This window comes from Apium graveolens, chromosome 5 (assembly GCF_009905375.1).
Source record: "Apium graveolens cultivar Ventura chromosome 5, ASM990537v1, whole genome shotgun sequence".
In the NCBI taxonomy this organism is placed as follows: Eukaryota; Viridiplantae; Streptophyta; class Magnoliopsida; order Apiales; family Apiaceae; genus Apium; species Apium graveolens.
The window spans coordinates 214,243,050-214,265,474 of NC_133651.1; the positions used below are offsets into that span (position 1 = coordinate 214,243,050).

The following is a 22,425-nucleotide window of genomic DNA, read 5'->3' on the forward strand; positions in this document are numbered from 1 at the left end:
GTTAACTGAATTATAAAGTTAACACTGGTTCTTTAGTCAGTTGTAACAATTTAAATCAAATTTCTTGTAACACTCTCAAGAAGAAGCTAAGCTCTTTATGAACAAAGAGCCTAGAAATTTTATAGTAAAACATTCTTAATTTTAATATAAAATTAAGTGAGTTTTGAAGATTTGTGTTCTTTATTTTCTGCAAGCTTAATTTCTGCATGAACAAATTTTTACTACAAGATTTGATTTACTTTGTTCAAGTGCGGTTTACCTTGGTTCACGTGATTTGCAGGCTATTGCGTGAGCTCGGAGTTTACCCAGTACGCACCCGAAGGTTAGCGGTTGCGGGTTCTTTACGATAATTTTTTTTGATTTATATTAGCAAAAAATAAGTACAAATTTATTATAGAAATTAGATTGATTTTTTCAAAAATTGTCGATAAATCGGTCCAAAATATTTGATGGATTCTCCAAGTCGTCGATAAATCATCGATAAATGACCAGATTTGTCAAAAATTCCCGATAAATCACAAATCAATATCTCAACCAAATAATTTTATTTTCGAGATCTGTTATCACGAGAACAACAATAACAATAAAAGAACATAATTTTAAATATTAATACATTTTCACATGTATTTTAACATTGTAAATATATATATTTATTTTATTTTCAACTTAGCGCATATACAAGTAAATGTTATCAATCTTAATAATAAGTATTTAATAGTTTCTTAAAAAATATGTGTATGGTATCCGTTGCGAAGTACGGCTTAGTATTATAGGGATTTTGGTATAAAATTATTTAAAAGAATTGTTTGACCGAGGATGACATTTACATGTGTTTGATAAAATAAGTGTAAAATAACATATACTGTATATATTTATAAATTTATCATTGAAATTTTAGATTTAAAAATGGTGTAGCCTCGGAAATGTGTCTAAAAACACCCTCCCCTCCCCTTTTCTCCTATTTGGACAAAACAGATTCATACTTTTTTAAGTTTAAGAAAAAGTATGAATCTAAATTATACAAAAAAGGATTATTGAAACATTTGAGAGAGGATATGGGGGCAAAAACGTCAAGAAAAGTCACAGGACCAAAATGAATTCAAATTCGGTTGGTGCGCAAAAATTGAAAAAAAACAACAAAGAAAATTAGTTCCAGTAGTTTAGTGAGACAAACATAGAGAGTGACAGAAGAGCACATACTATTTGCTTTTGCCATTGAGAGAGAGAGAGAGAGAGAGAGAGAGAGAGAGAGAGAGGGAAAAGCAATTAAAAAGCAAAAGCAGCTTCAGTTTCAACTTCATTAATCTCACTCATTTCAGTTTCTTTATTTTCTTTCAAGTTTCTATTGTCCTTTACTCTCATTCTTATACTTACACTTGGCTCAACTCTCATCAACATACTTACATACATCTTGCAACAAGATATATATAATTTGATGGCTGAATGAGGTACTGCCTTTTTTCGTGTTTTCTTGGGATTTGTGTAGTGTGTTAAAGATTCGATTTTTATGATTATTTCAAGAATTGCCAAGAAAATAAGTATTTGTTTGTTTAATTCACATTGTTAAGTTGGGAAATTTTCCAGATCTGTTTGTGAAATTGATGGCATTTGTATGTTTCTTAATTTAGATTAGTAATCATTTAAGGAATTTATGATTGTAATATCTGATCAATTTTGGGTTTTTTGGATTTTCTAGTTGCTATTTCTGTAATTGTACATGAGTGTGAGTGTGTAATTGCCAATTTTAAGTTGATGGGTTTTGGTAGCTTTGTGCATTAGGTGTGAAGATATCAAAAGTCGATAATGTCGATGATTCAGCAGTGACAAGCACTAGGTTAGATTAAGAGCTAATTATGGTCCCCTCCATGAGTTGGGCAGTTAATTCATGGGTCCTGCTTAAAGTTTGATAATTGATATTGCTTTTTTGGTGAAAAAGTTTAGCTTTTTGAATTTTGAGATGAAGGTATAGTGTTTCGCTGGAAGGCAATAGACCGCGGAATACTTTTGAGATAATGTGGCAGAAAGCCTAAGGTTTGTCGTCTTTACAATCGATTAAATCTTTTCCTGTTGATTTTACGTTAGTGGGGTCACGAGAACTTCGATCTGTTGTGGAGGCTGAGGCTGTTAATATTAGCAAGACGGAAATGATCTCTGAGAAAATTCCTGAGAGTGGTGAGTTTGCTGGTGGCGGTGTTGGGATCAAGATTGCTAGGAATGAAGATGAATCGCCTTATAGTAGCATGAACCTAACACTTGAAGAGGAGCATCTGGATAGTGATGAAAGCTTGGGTTTTGCTGCTGATCCTTTACGGCGTAATGAATCAAAGTGGAATGACACCACCTATTATGTTGCCAAGAAGGTTATTAGCTGCTTTATGTAGTTTGCTAATAAAACCTAATATGAATACTCCTTATAAAACTTTTGTAGACTTGAAACAGTTTGTTAATGTTACATGCCTATAGATATCCGAAGAAAGCAGTGTTGTTTACGTTTTAATGTGAGTCAGTTTTTATAAACGTAAATATGTAGCGGTGGTCATCTGTTCTACATATAAAATGTTAACTCGTTCAACTTTGTTTATCTTATTAATTGTTGTTTTTTTCTTTTCAAACTTGATTTTATCTTGGTTATCGTCTCATCGATCTTTCTGTCATTGCACTATTAGAGTATATTGTATATTTTGAAATTTCCTCCTACCATAAATATAGATAGCATATATGAGGAGAAAGCTACTATAAACTCTAAATGGCTTAGGTTCAGTCATTTATTACGATCTTATGATTTGTTAAATCCATTCTCCCAGAAGCTTCAGTCATGGTTTCAACTTCCTGATGGCAAGTGGGAACTGGCAAGGATCCTTTCAACTTCAGGGACGGAATCAGTTGTGACACTCTCAGGAGAAAAAGTAAGCATGCTTCTGAGAGTCTTGGACAGATACTTCTGATGCAGTCCAGCTAATTTCCCTTTTTCAATCATATAGGTTCTAAAGGTGAATTCTGATAGTCTGACTCCCGCAAATCCTGACATCCTTGATGGCGTAGATGATCTCATGCAACTAAGTTACTTAAATGAACCATCAGTATTGTACAATCTTCAATATAGATATGACCGAGATACAATTTACGTAAGCTACCATTTCGCGCTCAATAATTGTTAAATTGGTTCCTAGAATCTTGTAGTATATTACAAAATACTGAGGCTCTGTACCTCTGTGTTTCTAGACGAAAGCAGGTCCAGTGTTGGTTGCCATTAATCCCTTTAAGAAAGTCCCTTTGTATGGGAATGATTACATTGAAGCTTATAAGCGTAGATCCAATGATAGCCCACATGTGTATGCCATTACAGATGCTGCCATACGTGAAATGATACGAGGTATGTTTATGTTACTTGCAGCATCATTACATACATTACAACCTTTAACCCAAGGTTATTTCTTGAAAGATATTTAATATGATTGCTGTATTTTGTTTTATTCTCCAGATGAAGTCAATCAATCTATTGTTATAAGGTCAGTTGCACAATTTCTGAATTTAAATACATTAATTTTACGGTTCTGTGTTTGTCCTGTTAAGATTACTGTAAGAAGTTGTTTTTTTTTGTTTTTTGTTTTTCTATTGTACGAAAGAGATGTTTATGCTAACAGTGTTATAAGTCATTAGTATCGGACTTTTCGGAATCACCAACCTTCAGTTTAATTTTTCAATCTCAAAAATTGCCACATGTTACTGTTTAAATAGAGATTTTTACTCTATTGGATATACATATATGGTATGCTTGTAAAAGTGTTTATATCATGGGTGATACTAGGTGCCTATGGCTATATTTATCTTTACTTTTGTGCATGTAAGGCCCAATGTTTCTGTTTCAATTTAAATAAATCTTGCACCATATATAGCCAGAGTTGTTGATGCTACTTTTGTTTGCTAGCCAGGATTCTTGAACGATGATATATGTATAACTTGTTATCATAATATACTGTATCTACCAATCTATCTTTCATCTGTGGCAAACACCCTGCTAAATTTATTACGATTCTGCAATGTTTTTTGTAGTCCAGACCATGTATGTCACCTAATTTATCTTAACAATGTATTTGATTGAGCAATTGATTTGTCATTCTGTCAGATGCTAATATGGAAATATATGCCCTTCCGAGATGACTTTGTTTTCTAACATGATCTATATGATGAAATAATTTATAGAAAAGAGGTACTTGTACAACTTTGTGAACTGCTGTTGTGTTAAGCACTCAGGCTGTGTTTACTTGAGAGATTAAGCATGTGACTGAATTATTATATTTTTAAATTATTTAATCCCATCTAGACCATGTATAATGAGGGTTTAACTTCATCTAGACAAAATACCCAGTCTATTCAACTTGACTTATATTTTTTTTGATAAGCGGATATGATCTTCCTTTTACTATAAATATAATGTGGTAAGCAAACATGAATTTAGACTATTTAAAGGAATAATTATCCAAAGATTATAGTGATGGGACCAAAATGTAAGGATAATAATCCTTAGTTATAATTCCCCAAACAAATAGCCTCAATTCACTAGTAGTCTGGCAAAACTTTGTAATTCTAATCAGTGTGAAATACTTTCACTATGTCCCACTCGAAGGCTTATATGTTAAGTCGGCCTTTATTGATAAATTCTTGCATTTCATTAGGTTGACACCTCACCAGTACGTGTGATGATGCCTTTATTGTTCATTGGGTAATAATTTATATTCATGATAAAATCATAGAACATAAGCAGCTAGTAATAAATATATGTTTAATAAAGCTCCTGATGTTATTGTGGACATGTATTTAGTTTTCTTTTTATTTGCATTCAGTGGCGAAAGCGGAGCAGGTAAAACTGAAACAGCAAAGATAGCAATGCAATATTTGGCTGCACTTGGAGGTGGAAGTGGAATAGAATATGAGATATTAAAAACTAATCCAATTTTGGAAGCCTTTGGTAATGCGAAGACATCAAGAAATGACAATTCAAGTCGTTTTGTAAGTAACATCTTTCTTAAACAGATAACATAATTTTTTTTTGGTTGTAATGTTGGGAGTTGAGAAGCAAACACACCTAGTGAACTTTAGAAGTGCCCCTATATTTGCGAGTAATTATTTCTAAGTGAACTTATCACAGGGAAAGCTGATTGAAATTCACTTCAGTGAAACTGGAAAAATATCGGGTGCCAATATTCAAACCTGTAAGCTTGCATATTTATTGGTATCCTACAGTGAATTTTTTTCTCCCCATTATTACTAATCTGTGGCTGACCATTTATGGCAAATTCGTCTTTGCTTCCATCAATGTGGATCATGGTTGGTTACAGTTTTACTTGAGAAGGTATTTCAGAAATCACATTGAATGCATTTTGCCAATCATTTTCCTTATAGAAATAACTCCATTTTGTTTATTGAACAGTCTAGGGTGGTTCAATGTACGGAGGGAGAAAGGTCATACCACTCATTTTATCAGCTCTGTGCAGGGGCTCCCCCTGCTCTAAAAGGTTTATACTGCCTCAAATTCAGTTAGACTTTTTTGCTCATATTGTAGTATTATTTTATGCTAGTTCTACAGGTCGATGTGATTTCATATCATCCTTCTTATTTATCTTTGCTTTTGCTACCTTGCATATTACATCAATTGATTATCTGATCTGTTAATACACATTACACGGGCATATATTAGCTCACTGAATATAAACATCGACTTAATGAAAAATTATAAATATGAAACAGATTGTCAGTTGAGGCCACTCTGCCCTCCTACTTGTTGCTTATAACCAGACTTTTGTAGTTAAAAATTGTAAACTCTTATTCTGTTACTTTCTAATACAAGGGTGAGGGGGAATAAGGATGTCCCCTGATTCTTGTAACTTCAGGTCCTCTACACTTTACTTTTGACAAATGATAGATCACAATCTCTCTGTTGTATTATCTAACTGCCAAATGGAGCAAAGATTTGAATATGCCTGAGAAAAAAGGCTTTAATCTTGGAGAAACTACATATATATGCCCTGACTCCATTTCATGTAAAAACTGCTCCTAATAGTCTGCTGAATACCTTTGATGTTTGTTTCTGGCCAACTGTTACTAATTAATACAAGGATCTGAGACCCACCAATGGGATCCGCTGAAGTCAATCTTTAAGTATATGCTTTAGTGTAAGCAACATTAATTTTTGTGTGTGTTATGGGGATTTCTGCCACGATGATGACAGATGCGGGTGTGGCGATACCATAAATAATCAGGGAAAGTACTATTCACATATATTGCGCTGAGCTCGAGTTTTGGCATGTTACATTGGATTTTCATTCAGAAGTTTAAACAGAATCGCATGCTTTATTTGTACACTTGTATACAACTATTGCTCAAATTTTGTCTGATTGTTTGCACATGCAGAAAAGCTGAATCTCAGAAGTGCAAATGAGTACAAATATTTGAGCCAAAGCAATTGCTATTCGATTTCTGGGGTGGATGATGCTGAAGAATTCCGTGTTGTAGTGGTACTGCAAACCTATCTAATTATCTATTTAGCATTATAAATTCCTATGAGGTTAAATATCATTATTATTATTATTATTATTATTATTTTTTAATATTTATTATTATTATTTAAATTTCATCATCTTGGTGAGCTATGATATGGCCATTTTTATGGCAAAGGGTTGCAAGTGGGTGTATGCGATTGCTAAAACAGCCATTTAACTGCATAGAATCAAGTAAATTCGTCATATGCAGGATTTTTGTGCAAACATAACATAGATATTCCAATTTTTTCAGGAAGCTCTTAATGTTGTTCATGTCAGCAAAGAGGATCAAGAGAGAGTTTTTGCAATGCTTGCTGCAGTACTGTGGCTAGGGAATGTGTCCTTCACTGTTGTTGATAATGAAAACCACGTTGAACCTGTAGTTAATGAAGGTAACAATATTCTGGAATATCAGTCTGACATTATACACTTTGTTGCTTCTCTAATTCTAGTTCATACTTTTTGTAAATGTTTATTTTATCATCCTATGATGAACTCCTCACACGGTTTATGATAGCCTAGTCTTTGCCTTCATCAAGTATACTCTCCAATTAGTTCTTGTTACTATTAAATTGGCGGCTTTGTTTGTAGAATTTTTAGCTTTAGATTACCTTTACAATTTGTGTTGCTAACTGTGACTGGGAAAGTAGTTGAGGTACACTTGAGTTGTTTGACGGTTTACAGTTACTTATTTTGATGGTATTAAGACACATCTGCATAATTTATTATCATCTTTATGGAACATGCATGTGTTATTCTTGGGGCGGGACGGCATTCTTCAGTTATCACTATTGAGAGGAAAATATCAAAACTCAGTTATTTCGATTAACAAGACTATCGGGTAACTCTAGATTAACTGTGGATGAATGAGGTTTACTATTCTGATCTCCATGATCAAATTTCCTACAATATGAGTAAACAAATCTTTGATGCTAAAGTGGCAGGTCTTGCCGGTTCACACACGTACAAAGTATGGCAATAAATTGTATTCTAATGGCCCAGGCCAACTGACAGTAACTTAAGCATAGTCACTTTTATGTCATATGGAACTTGTGTTTACACTTCTTTTTCCTACTCCTTTGTTAGGAGTTTGTTGTATATTAGACAGATTCTTAAGATATCGGTTTCTTTCTATTGAACTTTTTAAGATGATAAATGTCATGTGTCGACTTTTATCCCTCGTGGATGTATATTAAAAGCTACATATATATAATTTTCAGGTCTCGTAAATGTTGCTAAACTGATGGAGTGTAATATTACTGACCTTAAGCTAGCTTTATCGACTCGACATATGAAAGTACGAAATGATAATATTGTTCAGAAACTGACTCACTCTCAGGTAAGACTGGATGAGTAACTGTATGGAATATGCTCAAATGTAGGCTATTATGATTGATGTTATCATGTCTGTTCATCTAGATGCATTTCAGATGAGGTACTAATTTTTTTACTATATTTTAATGACATCTTTCAGGCCATTGACACACGAGATGCATTGGCAAAATCAATGTATTCTTGTTTATTTGACTGGCTAATAGCAAAAATAAACAAGTCACTCGCTGTAGGCAAGCATCGTACGGGAAGATCTATCAGCATCCTCGATATCTATGGATTTGAATCATTTGAGGTTTGCTCTTGTGATTTTAATTGTTATCTACATGTTTCCCTTACTTCACATTAATTATTGTATGGTACATTGTTTTTTCCCCAGAGAAATAGTTTTGAACAGTTCTGCATTAACTATGCTAATGAGAGATTGCAGCAACACTTCAATCGGCATTTATTTAAGCTGGAGCAGGAGGTAAGGATCCTGTTCTCTTGTATCTTATAAACATTTATGACTGTTTCTTTTACCCTTTATTTATTACCCTTCTAGTACTGCTGGAAGTGTAATTTCCTCTTCCTGAAATAAGTTACAAATGTGGTGCATCATATGTTACCTCTACATTTTTTGGATCATATTTTTTCATCAGAGACATTTTATTCATCACTCAGAATTGCATAGACTTAAGTATTATTGAATGAAAATATGAAATTATGTTTCAGGAATATATCCAAGATGGTATTGACTGGGCCAAAGTGGATTTTGAAGACAACCAAGATTGTCTCAATCTTTTTGAGAAGGTGCTGATCCATTTTCTTTCAAATTTTAATTTTTTAGATATATTTTGTTAGTTGTAAACATCTTTGTAAGAAAAAATTATGCCATAGTTCTAAAATTTCACTTAAGAGTTAAGGCAAGATGATCAGTCTAGAACCCAGTTACCCAGCTACCCAGTTACCCAGTTAACCGTTCATTATTTCTTAAAGTTACTTTGTATTGTTTTTGAGCAACTCGTGAAATTCTGTGAAGGATTGATTAGAGCTTCTCTAGCATTAAATTTAGGGTTTTTAAGGTTTGCAATTTTAAAGCACATCCCTCCTTGCTTCCTCCCTGTCCCCTAATTTTTTTTTTTATAAAGAAGAGAATACAGGAGCTGGTGTAGTCTGTCGCTTTTAATCAGACTATGAAATTAACTAACTTCTGATTCTTTCCTTTCTTGCAGAAACCACTGGGGCTATTGTCTCTATTAGATGAAGAGTCCACCTTTCCGAATGGAACAGATTTGTCATTTGCAAATAAACTTAAGCAGCACCTGACTCCTAATTCTTGTTTTAAAGGAGAACGAGAAAATGCCTTTACTGTATGCCACTATGCAGGCGAAGTATGTACCTCATCACTACAATACCCTTCTTTATGTTTTTCGCTGTCTGACCTTATTTCCTTTGACTATCTTGTTACCTAAAACAGCTCGCCAAACAGATCTAGTATTCTTTTCCGATGGCGCGGTACTTAAAATTAGCACATGCATAATTAAGTATATAGAATAGTGTTTATTCATTCATCTGATACTGTATATTCTACAACGATACAACCTGGAGGTGTAAGTTGTAGTATTGGGGCTTACATATTTCCATTCTCATGCAACAATTTGATCACATAATGCAGACTTTTCTCATTTGGAAAATGATTGATAAACATGATGCAATTATTCCTTTTAAATTCTCTTCCTCATCAGTGATCACAGTTTTTTGTTTGGTCCTCCTAGGTCATGTATGATACAACAGGGTTCCTAGAGAAGAATAGAGATCTACTGCACTCGGACACCATTCAACTTCTGTCGTCTTGCGCATGCCATCTACCTCAAGCGTTTGCATCCAATTTGCGCACACAATCTGAGAAGCCTGTAGTAGGTCCTTTACATAAATCAGGTGGAGCAGATTCCCAAAAGCTCAGTGTTGTCTCAAAATTTAAGGTACCTAAAATTTTATATTAATGATATTATTTATAGTATGACATTTGAGGTTCTGAATATGGAAGCAAGTGCTTTTGCTTTGATGTTCTTTTGGAAACACTTGCTTTTTATGTCTTGCAAAATGATTCCAGTTCCAGGCTTCCGCTTATAAAAAATTCAAAGTTGCCAAAAAACTTCTACGTATCCGTTACAATATTATCTTCAGTATTCACCTTAGTTAAAGTGATGCATTTTTTGTTTATGTTTGTTGATTAATTCTCACGAGAGGTAATAATTCACCTTAAAATAATAAAATTAATGTTCGTACTCAGTGTAACGTCTTAGGTTATAATATTTTCTACCTACGAAATTTTCTATCTAGTACAAATATTAGTTTCCACCTAATAACTTTTATATTCTTTTGGTAACAGGGACAACTATTTCAACTAATGCAACGTTTGGAGAATACGACACCACATTTTATACGATGTATTAAGCCCAACAACTTTCAGTCTCCTGGATTATATGAGCAAGGACTTGTACTGCAGCAATTAAGATGCTGCGGAGTCCTAGAAGTTGTTCGAATATCGAGATCTGGATTTCCTACCAGAATGACACATCATAAATTTGCCCAAAGGTATAAGCGTATAGTTAACTTATTTTCGCAGCATTTCCATTTTGAATATTCACATGTCTCATGTGTCAACTTCCTGTCTTCTACTCTGAACTTTGAATCAGGTACGGGTTCCTTCTATTAGACAACGCTGCATCACAAGATCCACTAGGTGTTTCGGTTTCTATTCTTCATCAATTTGGTATTCTGGCTGAAATGTATCAAGTTGGCTACACAAAATTGTTCTTTAGAACTGGACAGGTAAGACATGCACTTTGAAGTATCTAAAACTTCTTTTTTAATCTTCAATTCATTATATTTGTGTCAATGCTTTGGGCTGGTCAAAGTGAAACAAACATTTACAATATCCTATCAGATTGGGGTGCTTGAGGACACAAGAAATCGTACTCTCCATGGTATCTTACATGTTCAAAGTTGCTTTAGAGGTTATCAAGCTCGCCGTCAGTTTAGGGAGATAAGGAGAGGGGTCATCACTCTGCAATCATGTATTGCCTTTCATATTTTTATAAGATTTTTATATGATTGATGCCATGCTGTTTTGAGATATCTGTTATCTTTGAGGGCTAGGAAATTGATCTTAATAATTATCATTACTGCAGTTGTTAGAGGTGAAAAAACTAGAAAGGACTTCTCTCAATTATTAAGGCAACATCGGGCGGCTGTGATCATTCAAAAGCAGTACAAGGGAAGGATCTGCAGGAATATTTATAAAGATGTCTATTATGCATCAGTTCTTTTACAATCAGGTCCGAAATTTTTTTCATTTATTGTTGCCGGTCCATTGGCTGTTCAAGTTTTTTTTCCCTATTCTAATTGTGAAAATGTACACGTCAGATTGAAAACATAGGCCTTTGTTGAAAAAGCTTTGATCATTTTCTGACATGTCAGCAACTATGTATCCACTCACCACCCTGCCTCAATAGGTTATATATGAAATCTATTGAAGGTTGAAATATTCTTCGAGTCTAGCAGAATCCTGGTGCCTTCTTGGATTGTTTTGTCCTTTAGGACCTTCACAGTGGAATCTTAATCTTTACAAGTTATTTGTAATTTAATGAAAATATGTACAGGTTATACCTGCATGATCTTTTTAGTATGAAAAGGAAGTCGGGAACCTATTTTACCTAGACTACACTGAAAGTGTGCAAAAAAGATACTGTACATGTCTAAAGTGTTGGACTTGGTAATATTTTGAAATATTTGCATGTAGTGACTAAAATAGTTGACCAGTGTCAAGAGGGATGAACTACTGTTGACTTGAGCTATTTGCCTTGCAATCTATATAGAAAGAAACTCTTCCAGTTCTGGTAGGCTGATGTTGGAGTTTCCCAACTTTTAGGTTTCTAGTATGTCTACTAGTTAAATAAAGGAGAGGGCAAGGAAGTAATATGATAATTATGTTGTCCATTAATTGCGCTTTTCTTGAGATTAATTGAGTTTTTTCTTCTCCAGGAATTCGTGGCTGGTTGGTCAGAAGATGTTCAGGGAACATAGGATTACTACAATTTGGAGCTAAAAAGGTATTAAATTGACCCTGCTGATAACTATTACCAATATGGAATTTTAGACCAGACCTTAAAAGCAAAAGATTCAATTTGTTTAGATAGAACGGCTTGAAATTTGTATAAACAGTGAGAACATTCTGTCAATTAGTTAACCTCTGCCAGTTAATATATTCTGTTTGAAATTCAAGCCATCAGACAAGCTCAGACAGGGGTATTAAGTGATAAAGATTTATCTTATTAATATTTAACTTGAGGGCTGTGACTGCTAGCTTTCTGAAAACATAGCCTTTATACACTTGAAGAGCATTTTAGGCTTTTAGCTGATCTATAAACTTTTCTGTATTTCCCTTAACTTTGTAAAACTTTCAATGACAATGAGGCTATGTAAACAGAGCAATGAGTCGGATGAGGTGCTGGTGAAGTCATCATTCCTTGCGGAGCTACAACGACGTGTACTTAAAGCCGAGTCAGCTTTAAGAGTGAAGGATGAAGAAAATGACATTCTCCACCAACGACTGCAACAATATGAGAACCGCTGGTCCGAATACGAAGGAAAAATGAAGTCAATGGAAGAAGTATGGCAGAAACAAATGAGATCATTACAGTCTAGTCTCTCCATTGCAAAGAAGAGTCTGGCCCTGGATGACTCTGCGAGAAATTCCGATGCATCAGTCAATGATGACAGAGACTCCAGCTGGGAAACAGGGAGTAATTTTAGGAGTCGTGATAGCAATGGGGTGAGGCCAATGAGTGCCGGTCTTAGTGTTATAAGTAGATTGGCCGAAGAGTTTGATCAGAGGAGCCAAGTTTTTGGCGATGATGCAAAATTCTTGGTTGAGGTAAAATCAGGTCAGGTGGATGCAAGTTTGAACCCTGATCGGGAACTAAGAAGGTTAAAACAAATTTTTGAAGGCTGGAAAAAGGATTATGGGGCAAGATTAAGAGAAACAAAGGTAATCTTGAATAAGCTAGGATCTGAAGAAGGATCTGGTGACAAGTTGAAGAAGAAATGGTGGGGAAGGTTGAACAGCTCGAGGATTAATTAAATTTAGGAATCCACAGTTATACTTTGCTTTTATGTCAGTGCCAACCGATCTATGCTTCTAGAGTTTGCAAAACTCTGGCAAACAACTAAATTGGGAGCAACTAGAATATGTATATTGTTTGTCTTATTTTTAGATGGTTGAGATCTGTTTTCAGATCTGGTAAGATTCAAGGCAATGTGTAGTAGTATATGGATGAAACCTGTAACTAATGTTATATGAATACAGGGAAATAGAATTTTAATATTTATTTTTTGTATATTTTGTTTTCACAAGTTAAGTTTCGATTGTCATTTGATACATACAAGGGTCTGGAACGGGAAGCAGATTGTCAGGGGATTGTAATACTTGTTATGCATCTCCTAGCGGGTGAAATATGGGAAAATAGTGCAAGGCTGTAGACGAGATACATGAGATAAAGCGTATAGTGTAAAGCGCAAGAGTGTATAAGGCTGTAGCAGTTTACAAGGAGTAACGTCGTGTTATAAGCCTCAGTTACTCTTATTATAGTGAAGCGTTCACTTGATGTAATGGTTGAATCATCAAGAACTGAAATTCTAAAAAGTCGGAAGTTTTAAAGGGCTATTACTACAGAAATAGTACACTTCCCTAGTATGACTGATAAAATCTCGATAGGTTTGGGTAAGATTACAAACTTTTCTGCAAACCTCTCTATGTAATCTTTATTTTTTTACGGCATACTGTTGAGAAGTAAGTATAAATTTTCCGATTGCCAGGATGGTCCAAGGCTATACCAAAAACATTATGGGAGCAAACCAAACCAAATCAAACGTGCACCCAATTTACTGAGAGGAGAGACAGTTGTCGGAAACCTCAAGGAATGTAAGATATTGACTTCAAGGAATCTGGCGAATGAATTAACTAATGTAACATATAATTCCTACTATGGATGCCACATATTTTCTGATATTATCAATGTGGGTGTTTGATCAAGTTTTAAAAAGTGATTTCTAGATATCTCATGAATTTTAAGATAATTCATTCAGATATTGTGGTATAAGTTTAAACCCCATCAATGAAAACTCAAAATCATCCTTGGTGGTTGTTTTTCTGTATTTTCTTGAAGATGCACAGTATTGATTAGTACTGTTAGATAGGCATTGCTTGTCCAACTTCACACACGAAATTATTGGATTTCCAATAGCATGTTTTGCATTCTTGCTTCTTATATCCGATGAACTCTAATACGACTAGTTCTGCTTCTGTCTCTTTTTTAAATGATTTATACTATTATTAAGATTGACAAGTTCAATGCTGCATCAAACATCCCTATTTTATAGGGAAGTTGAGGCTTTTATATAATCTTTAGTTTTAGCATCATGACTTATCTTAATTATTAGGCTTATTGACAAGGCAAAGGTATAGGCCTAAAATTTATGAAAAGAAACCGGAGACATGCATGATCCCGAGTTTTGTTCACAAACGGCTGTGTTCATTGTTGTTAGCCCAGGGAACCCAAACATAATTATATTTGGGGCTTAATTGTTGCATTCTCACCACACAAGCCAGATCATGCTCTTCTTAACTTTCATTTTTTAGTTAATGTAATATTGTTTACACGCATGCTTTTTAATCTTCCTGATGTAGAGCGCATTTCATGCAGATTGTAACATAACTAGTTAGGGAGCCAAACTCGATCAGTTCTCTTGTTAGATTAAAATGCATATTTCCTTGCTCTTTTTGTTACGCGTGGCTAAGACCAGTTTGAAGAATACTATATAAATGATGCGCAGGCTGTCTAATTACAGACTAAAATTTGCATATTTGTTAACTCAACCAAACTACTTACAGATTGGGCAGGCAACAAGCTAGCTAGTAAACCTAATTACCTAATTAACGAGGCACCAAATTTTTCTTCTGTACCAACAACTCATGCTTGTCTCGTATAAAACACTGGGTTCGGTAATTAGATTCTGAGGTGATAAAATGTTAATGTCAATGGAGAAAATAAGAAATGTAACAGATGGATTGAAGCCAACACTGATAATGGTAGTGGTACAAATTTCATTTGTAGGGGCGAATATTTTGTACAAGTTGGCTGCACTGGATGGAATGAACTTGACCATCTTGGTTGCCTATCGCTTCTTATTTGCTGCTGCTTTTATGCTTCCCCTTGCTCTCTTCGTTGAAAGGTACTCCCCCCCCCTCTCTATATATCTATCATTTTTCGTATCATTTTGTATTTAACGGAAGTCTGATCAGGATAATTAACCCGTGGTTTCTTCTGCCCGTGTACAGGAAAAATAAAATCAAGAAGCTATCCTGGAAAGTATTTAAGCACATATTTCTTTCTGGTTTAGTCGGGTAAGCCAATATGTTAACTAGTACTCCTAGATTTCGGATTAACTCGACTTGGGTTCCACTAGACTCGACTTGGTTGGTTTACGGTCTTAAATTATCTTCTTTGTAATGGATAGAGTCGAAAATGATAGTTTGATATTGAGCTGAAACGAATTTCTGACAGAGCATCACTAGCGCAAACTTTGTATTTGCGGGGCTTGGCCATGTCCTCGGCAACATTTGCGATGGTCACAAATAATCTCATTCCCACCATGACTTTTGTGTTGGCTGTTAGCTTCAGGTGCGTGCACCAACACATAAACAACTCTATCCTCTCCATTTGTCTTGTTATCCGCATACATTGGTTCAACTGATTGATATACTGTCGCGGGAAAAAAATCTTATAATTCCATTATACATACGTACTGTTATCAGTAATTACATTTACAAACGTTGTGAGCGCCTTTGTTCTAATATTTATATAGGTCGGAGAAGTTGGGTTGGAATAGAGTGGCGGGGAAAGCAAAAGTGATAGGAACACTAGTTGGAGTAACCGGTGCAATGGTCCTCACCTTCTATAAAGGCCTAAGTATCGATATCTGGCACACTCACATTGACCTTCTGAAAAATGGGGGTAACCATGTTGAACAACCCCGATTGAGTCAGATACTGGGTATTTTCTTGTGTTTTTGTGGTTCTTTTTGTTATGCGTTCTGGTTGATTGTTCAGGTATGATATGCATTTACATATTTACGTTACTAAACCAAAAAAACAAAAAAAAACACGGCTGTTACATTTTGCAATTCTTATGATGTCCAGGCAAAGATCAACGAGCAATATCCGTATCCCTACACAAGCATAGCCTTGATGAATATAGTGGCTTCAATTCAGTGCACAATGTTTACAGTTTGCTTGGAGAGGGATTGGAGTAAATGGAAATTAGGATTGGACATCAGGCTGTTGAGCGCTGCTTATTGCGTAAATTTACAAAATCTTTTATGTTAAAGAATAGTTAATTATAACATGAAATTACAAAGTGATTAAAATGAGGTGTACAGGGGATAGTGGCTTCTGGAGTGTCATTTACGATGGCTGCATGGTGTGTGCAAAAGAGAGGTCCTCTATTTGTGTCCGCCTTTAATCCTCTATCGCTAGTAGTAGGAGTCATTGCTGCATCTTTGTTGTTAGACGAAATATTACACCTTGGAAGGTACTCACAGTCACTTGTCTCCTTAATCATTCTTACTTTATAATCAAACACTGGTTGCAGTTTTGGTCCTCTCTAAGATATATTGACACCATTTTGTATGTACATTGTTGGTGACAGTGTGCTTGGAGGAGTGATTATAATATGCGGATTATATGTTGTGCTTTGGGGCAAAAGGAATGAAATGAGAAAGGTTGATCAGTTGCCTGTGAAGAGCTTTATAAATCAAAACCAAACTCATTAATTTTTATGATTTACCTCTAATACAACCCTAAGCTTTATAAAACCATTCCAACAAACTTGTACAAGCTAGTATCTGAAGAACAATTTATGTCAGTGTGGGCTGTGCCACACCAACTATAACACTCCCGGAACACAAGTAATTTCATCGCTCGTAACTGGAATCTGTACGTTGTTTGTCTTTTTCATGTAGATAGTTGAGATATGTTATCAGATTTGGTAAGATTCAAGGCAATTGTTGAAGGTAGGCATATTATGTGAGCTTATCAAACCAAACATACAGAGAGACAGTTGCCGAAAGCCTAAAGCTAACCAACCAAAGCAAAACATTGAAAATCTAAACTCCAGAATGTCTTGCTAAGCTAATAATGTAATATCCTTGTAATGCTAACTGTTTTGGTGTTGCTCATACATAAGAAAGCAAATTCTCTGATTTTCTATAAAGCCTATAACACTATAACTTGCAATTAAGGAACTAATGGAAACACAAAAAGTCATCATTGACATAAATAAAGCTGTACAAATGATTATGAAGAATGTTCAACTGTGCATAGAGCTTTTTCTCTCATAGTACAACATTATAATTTCACGGCACAGAGAAGCTAGGCATGATTGCCATAACTCCGAGTCAGTGTTCTTGATACACTGCCCGTTGAAGATAGTTAAAAGTTTTCTGATGATTTAAAAACCCCATGAACCAGAACTCAAAATCATCCATGGTGATTAAATTTATGTATTTTCTTGATGGATCCTTCATATTTTCACTATGAATGACTTTCTTAAATCTTTTGCACAGGAATTGATACCTTGTAATGAACTCTTAAAAAGTCTCCATTTAGATCGGTAAGTTTAATCAAGATATCCTATCAGTTGAAATAAAAAACAAGTCCTGCTATTGGACCTGATGTTGTCGACAAATGGCATTGAGAAGCCTTCAACAACATCTCTCCATCCCTAACACTGAAATTATGGTTAAATACTTTCTTCAAGCCCCTACTCTTAACTTCCTCTTCACAATTTCACTTGACCAGGCCCCAATTTTCACTGCATGGCGAGGAGGATAATATACATCAGTAACTAGCTACAACGGAAATGACCTTATGTGCGATCTTCAAATTCTATATGAATCTCATTATTAATGTCATAGCTTACCGTGCTCCCGAATCCCTTGCACCAAATATTCCACTTTTTCACTAATCCACTCCTGCACATCTTATCAAGCACAGACTCCATCCTACCTGCAATTACACATTTACACACAACTTATGCATTGTTTCGAGTTCATTAAATAACGAAAATAAAATATTAAATTATTTATACGAGGTTCATTATGTATTGTTTCGTGTTCATTAAACAACAAAAAATAAAGAACTAATGTTCTTTCTTCTTGTATTTTCTGACAAAAAATTGTTAAGTTTTGTGGATTTAGTAGATGCATAATATTGATTAGAAGTGATGGACAGAATCACTTCTAAATCATAAAAAGTCACAGGTAGATAGGTACAATCTTAAATAAGGGAGTTGCCTACTTAATCATTACTTTTGTATTTTGTACTAACTAGATGAAAATACTCCGCTTTCCAATACATGTTTATAAAAAATTAAAAATTACATGTAAAATATGTAGATTGTATTTTGTAATTTCTTTTAAAATTCTAATATCAATCATAAAAATTATATGTCCTTAAAAATATCTTTTATATAATATAAAAAAATGAGTTTTAGAACGTTCGTGTTTGCATATTTTTTAACAAAAACAAAGTTGTTTTAAAGAAATATTTTTTTTGCGCTTTTTTGAGACTAAATTTTTAAGTTATTTTTACAAAATACGTTTTTTAAGTTTCTATTTGCAAAAATAAAAAATAAGCAAAATACGTCATTTTTTAGCTCAACGGCCCGGAATGCAAGGTATCACACACATCTCAAATCCGCTAAAAAAACACTCCTACCACACATGTGTTCCTTTTTTTACTTAGAATGAATACGTATTAAAAATACACCTATATTGAAGTTCACAAAGTGGAATACGGACTTAATTTGCATCTCATGCATATGTCCTCACATATATAAAATCCCATGCCAAATTATTTTTTGTGGCATGAAATATTGATAATGTTTATGTAGGTACAATTAAATGCAAAAGATATTTTATTTTTAAATGATATTTTAGAATAAAAATACAATTTTACACTTGATACATTCACATGCAAACTCGAATACAATAACAAAAATCAATTATTTTTGAGTAAAATAAATTGCCTAACTGGTTATCTTTAGTCGCAAATCGTATTTTTGTAAAATATTGTAAAATCGTGAATTTTTTTAAAAAAATAGTATTTTTGATAATTTCTCAATTTTCTAGAGAATAAATAATGATATTCTGAAAAATAACATACTTAGGAGAAATTATTTTCCAAGATAAATATTTTCTCATTTTTTTTTGTAACTTCTTTTATAATATCAAAGTAGCTATATTTCACTAACTACATTTTTCGAAAAAATTATTCTAAGAAAATATTTGTCAAAAGAAATCATTTCCTAGCAAAAAAAATGAAGATTTAAATAATAAATATATCATGTAAGTTGGATTTATAAAATTCAAATTTAAACACTCCGTCTGTTCAGTAACAAATAACAACTTGCATGCTATAAAACTTTAAAATTAAACTAATGCAACTTTCACCAATAATTAATAAATATTATAAAATAAAATATAAAAAATATGCAAAAAATATCATTGAAGCATGTATTCATCAAATTTATTTTTTAACTTAAAATTGTGTATTTTTCAATAAAGTAATCCAATTTTCCGCTGCACTTGATTTTTCTTCCTTTAATTTTAAGCTCCATAAATATTATTTTTAATAATTTCAATTGTTTTTATATTGCTATTAAATTTATCATATTTTGAATTATGTTATATTATAAAAAATAAGTTTTAGAACGTTCGTGTTTGCATAATTTTTAACAAAAATAAAGTTGTTTTAAAGAAATATTTTTTTTGCGCTTTTTTGATATTAAAATTTTAAATTATTTTTGAAAAATACGTTTTTTAAGTTTCTATTTGCAAAAAAAATAATAACCAAAATACCTCATTTTTTAGCTCAACTGCCCAGAATACCTAAAGGTATGAGACATATCTCAAATCCCCTATATACACATATGTGTGAGATGCGTATTCATGTTTCTTCAAATTTTTAAAAAACACTCGTGCCACACACTTTTTTTACTTAGAATTAACACGCATTACAAATACGCGTATATGAAAGTTCACAAAGTAGAATACAGATGAACCTAATACGCACTCTTTACACATTTCAATAAAACTTAATTTGCATTTTCAACATGTACATTTCATGAATATTTAGGACCACCCCATATTCACTATAAAGACTCGTATATTTTTATTATTTAAATGTGTAATTATTGAATAAGTAAATATTTAAAATATGTGTATGGGTACTATCAGTTGGATATTATTTTGTTGTTAATTATGTGTGATCGTTGGGGTTCGAGTATCAATTGTGTAATTCATTGTGAAACTGTGTTGTTTCACTTTAATATTTAAAGGTGATTTTATTCAGGATTTATTTCCATAAATACTTGGGTTATCTCTAAAATCATTTTTATGGATTCATAATTTTATTAATTATTTTTAGGAGTTTTTAAAATTGAGAAATCAACATTTCATCAATTATTTAGTCATATATGATTTTCTGATTGCAATTATTTGTTAAATCCGTATTTAATTCCAAAATTCTTCAAAAATTATGAAACTAGTATTTATTTAAGTTTGGAATATTCCGAGAATTTTAAAATTATTTTGGGAATTTTTGAGATTAATTTCACTCGCTCGTCGATTCGTTTAAATGATAAAAGTAGGTATAAACTACATTTCAGAAATTATTTTAAAATCGATTCTTTTTAATGAATAGATCCGATCGCAACTTCGAATATGGAATTCAAAGGGATCAAATAGGAAAACAAAATTTATGTTTTTGTAAACTTCGGGATATTTGTGACATTTTAAGACTATTTTTATAATTTTCTGAATTTGTTTTAAGTGCAGCTCAGATCGTTAATTGTTACACGCGGGTATGTTGTGCGATGTTAGGTCACACACACTGTAGAAGGGGGTTGAATACAGTGTATACTACAATCAAATCGAATTAAGAACACAAGTATGAAACACATAATAATCTTATTAATAAAACAGTATTACAATGGAACCGTTCTCTCTCAGTGATGAACAAATATCACGAGAGCTGCTAGGGTTACAATGAATAATATTCTCGATAATAACAACACATCTAGTGTAAACCCTATGCTGTGTTTATATACCATACAGTTACAAGATAATCTTCTAATTGATATCGAATATAAGTCTGCATCCTAAAATATATCAATTAGTTATCTTTTCCTCCAAGCCTTCTATTCTTCATAGAATTCTTCTCCATGCATATCTCTACTTGTGTTTGTCTTAATCTTCTTTCCTTCAATCAGCCGCCTTCCTTATCTGAAAGTCTTCTTAAGTCCTGATATTATCTCCTGATGAATATCTTCTGATATCTTAAGTTCTGATAACTTAAGTTCTGATATCTTAAGTTCTGACTTCAGTATAAGTACTGATTTCCACTTAAATCTTGATTTGTTCTGTTAGTCAAGATCTGAAAACTAAACACAAATCATTATTAGACATGACATCACAAATATATCTAACAATCTCTCCCAACTTGTAAATTAGCATAATATACAAGTTCAATAGATATTTGATGATGTCAAAAATATTAAGTACAAATGCATATGAGAATTAGACTAGATAACTACAACTTACAGTCCTTGTAACTTTTACCATCCTTAAAGTCTGATATCAGTTTTAGCCTGTATATCCTTCAAAATTTAACAGTTGTAGTCCTTGGCTTCAGTTTTTGATCTCTTCAATATCAGGAGTTGTTCTGAGATAGTTCTTCAAAAGAGTTCTCTCAGCATATTCAAGTTTATTTATCATCCTCCTTTTAGCATCTTTAAGTTCAGCTGTATCTTCCCCTGTCTGAAAGATAGCAGCCCTGAAATCATTAATCTTTGCTTTCCTTATATCCTGATCCAGTCTGATCAGATAAGCTTTGTCAGACTCCAGATTAAATTCAACACCCTTAATACCCAGAAAAGTAGTTATCTTGGCAGTATTGGGCTTCATCTCAACTAATTCACCATTGTGAGCTCTGTACTTTGGATAGTATGGTCTGTCAGACTTTACAGAGTAAAGTTTCTTCTGCCTTTAAATATCAGATTTTAAGTAACTGGCAGCACCATCTGTTGACCTGTTATTCACTTGAAGTAGAAATAAAACATGTTGCAGTTCTTCATAATACTTCAATCGAATTGCATTCTTTCTTATCTGGAATACTCTCCCATCTATCATAAAATAAAGCATTATGTCTTCTTTCAGCCTGGAATTGTAAACCATCTGTACAGACTCCAATTGATTTAGTCTTTCTGGAGTTGTCCCTACTCCCTAAGGTAGAGAATTTTTGAAGGTTTAACAAGAGTAATGCCAGAGGTTTCCTTTTTTTCTGATGTCAAGAAAACTTGAGCTCTGTCAGAGGTTGCTTGCTTCATTATAATATCAGAATTTACTAAGTCCTAATCTTGAACAACATGAGCTCTGTCAGTGGTTGTTT

At 33.4% G+C, this 22,425-nt stretch overlaps 2 protein-coding genes across 5 annotated transcripts; both read left to right on the plus strand.

Moving 5' to 3' along the window:
- The first annotated feature begins 1,198 nt into the window (after positions 1–1,198).
- Positions 1,199–13,255, plus strand: LOC141724803 (myosin-1-like). Of its 4 annotated transcripts, none has more exons than XM_074527073.1 (24): positions 1,199–1,448; positions 1,767–2,360; positions 2,805–2,906; positions 2,982–3,125; positions 3,223–3,373; positions 3,482–3,509; positions 4,845–5,010; positions 5,150–5,213; positions 5,340–5,353; positions 5,432–5,516; positions 6,412–6,515; positions 6,793–6,931; positions 7,760–7,878; positions 8,014–8,166; positions 8,251–8,340; positions 8,586–8,663; positions 9,086–9,244; positions 9,629–9,835; positions 10,246–10,451; positions 10,553–10,688; positions 10,804–10,933; positions 11,048–11,194; positions 11,901–11,968; positions 12,346–13,255. In XM_074527073.1, the coding sequence occupies exons 2-24, from the start codon at positions 2,145–2,147 to the stop codon at positions 12,997–12,999; spliced, it is 3,360 nt and encodes a 1,119-aa protein (XP_074383174.1). In that variant the 5' UTR covers positions 1,199–1,448; positions 1,767–2,144; the 3' UTR covers positions 13,000–13,255. The 4 variants fall into 4 exon arrangements, with proteins under 4 accessions (XP_074383174.1, XP_074383176.1, XP_074383175.1 ...); XM_074527075.1 differs by having other exon boundaries at positions 1,964–2,360; XM_074527074.1 differs by having other exon boundaries at positions 2,083–2,360.
- Positions 13,256–14,395: 1,140 nt separating this feature from the next.
- On the plus strand, positions 14,396–16,930 carry LOC141661591 (WAT1-related protein At1g25270-like). Its single transcript, XM_074468596.1, has 7 exons — positions 14,396–15,149; positions 15,256–15,321; positions 15,482–15,598; positions 15,783–16,026; positions 16,117–16,275; positions 16,356–16,507; positions 16,625–16,930. The coding sequence occupies exons 1-7, from the start codon at positions 14,944–14,946 to the stop codon at positions 16,746–16,748; spliced, it is 1,068 nt and encodes a 355-aa protein (XP_074324697.1). The 5' UTR covers positions 14,396–14,943; the 3' UTR covers positions 16,749–16,930.
- The last annotated feature ends 5,495 nt before the right edge of the window (positions 16,931–22,425 follow it).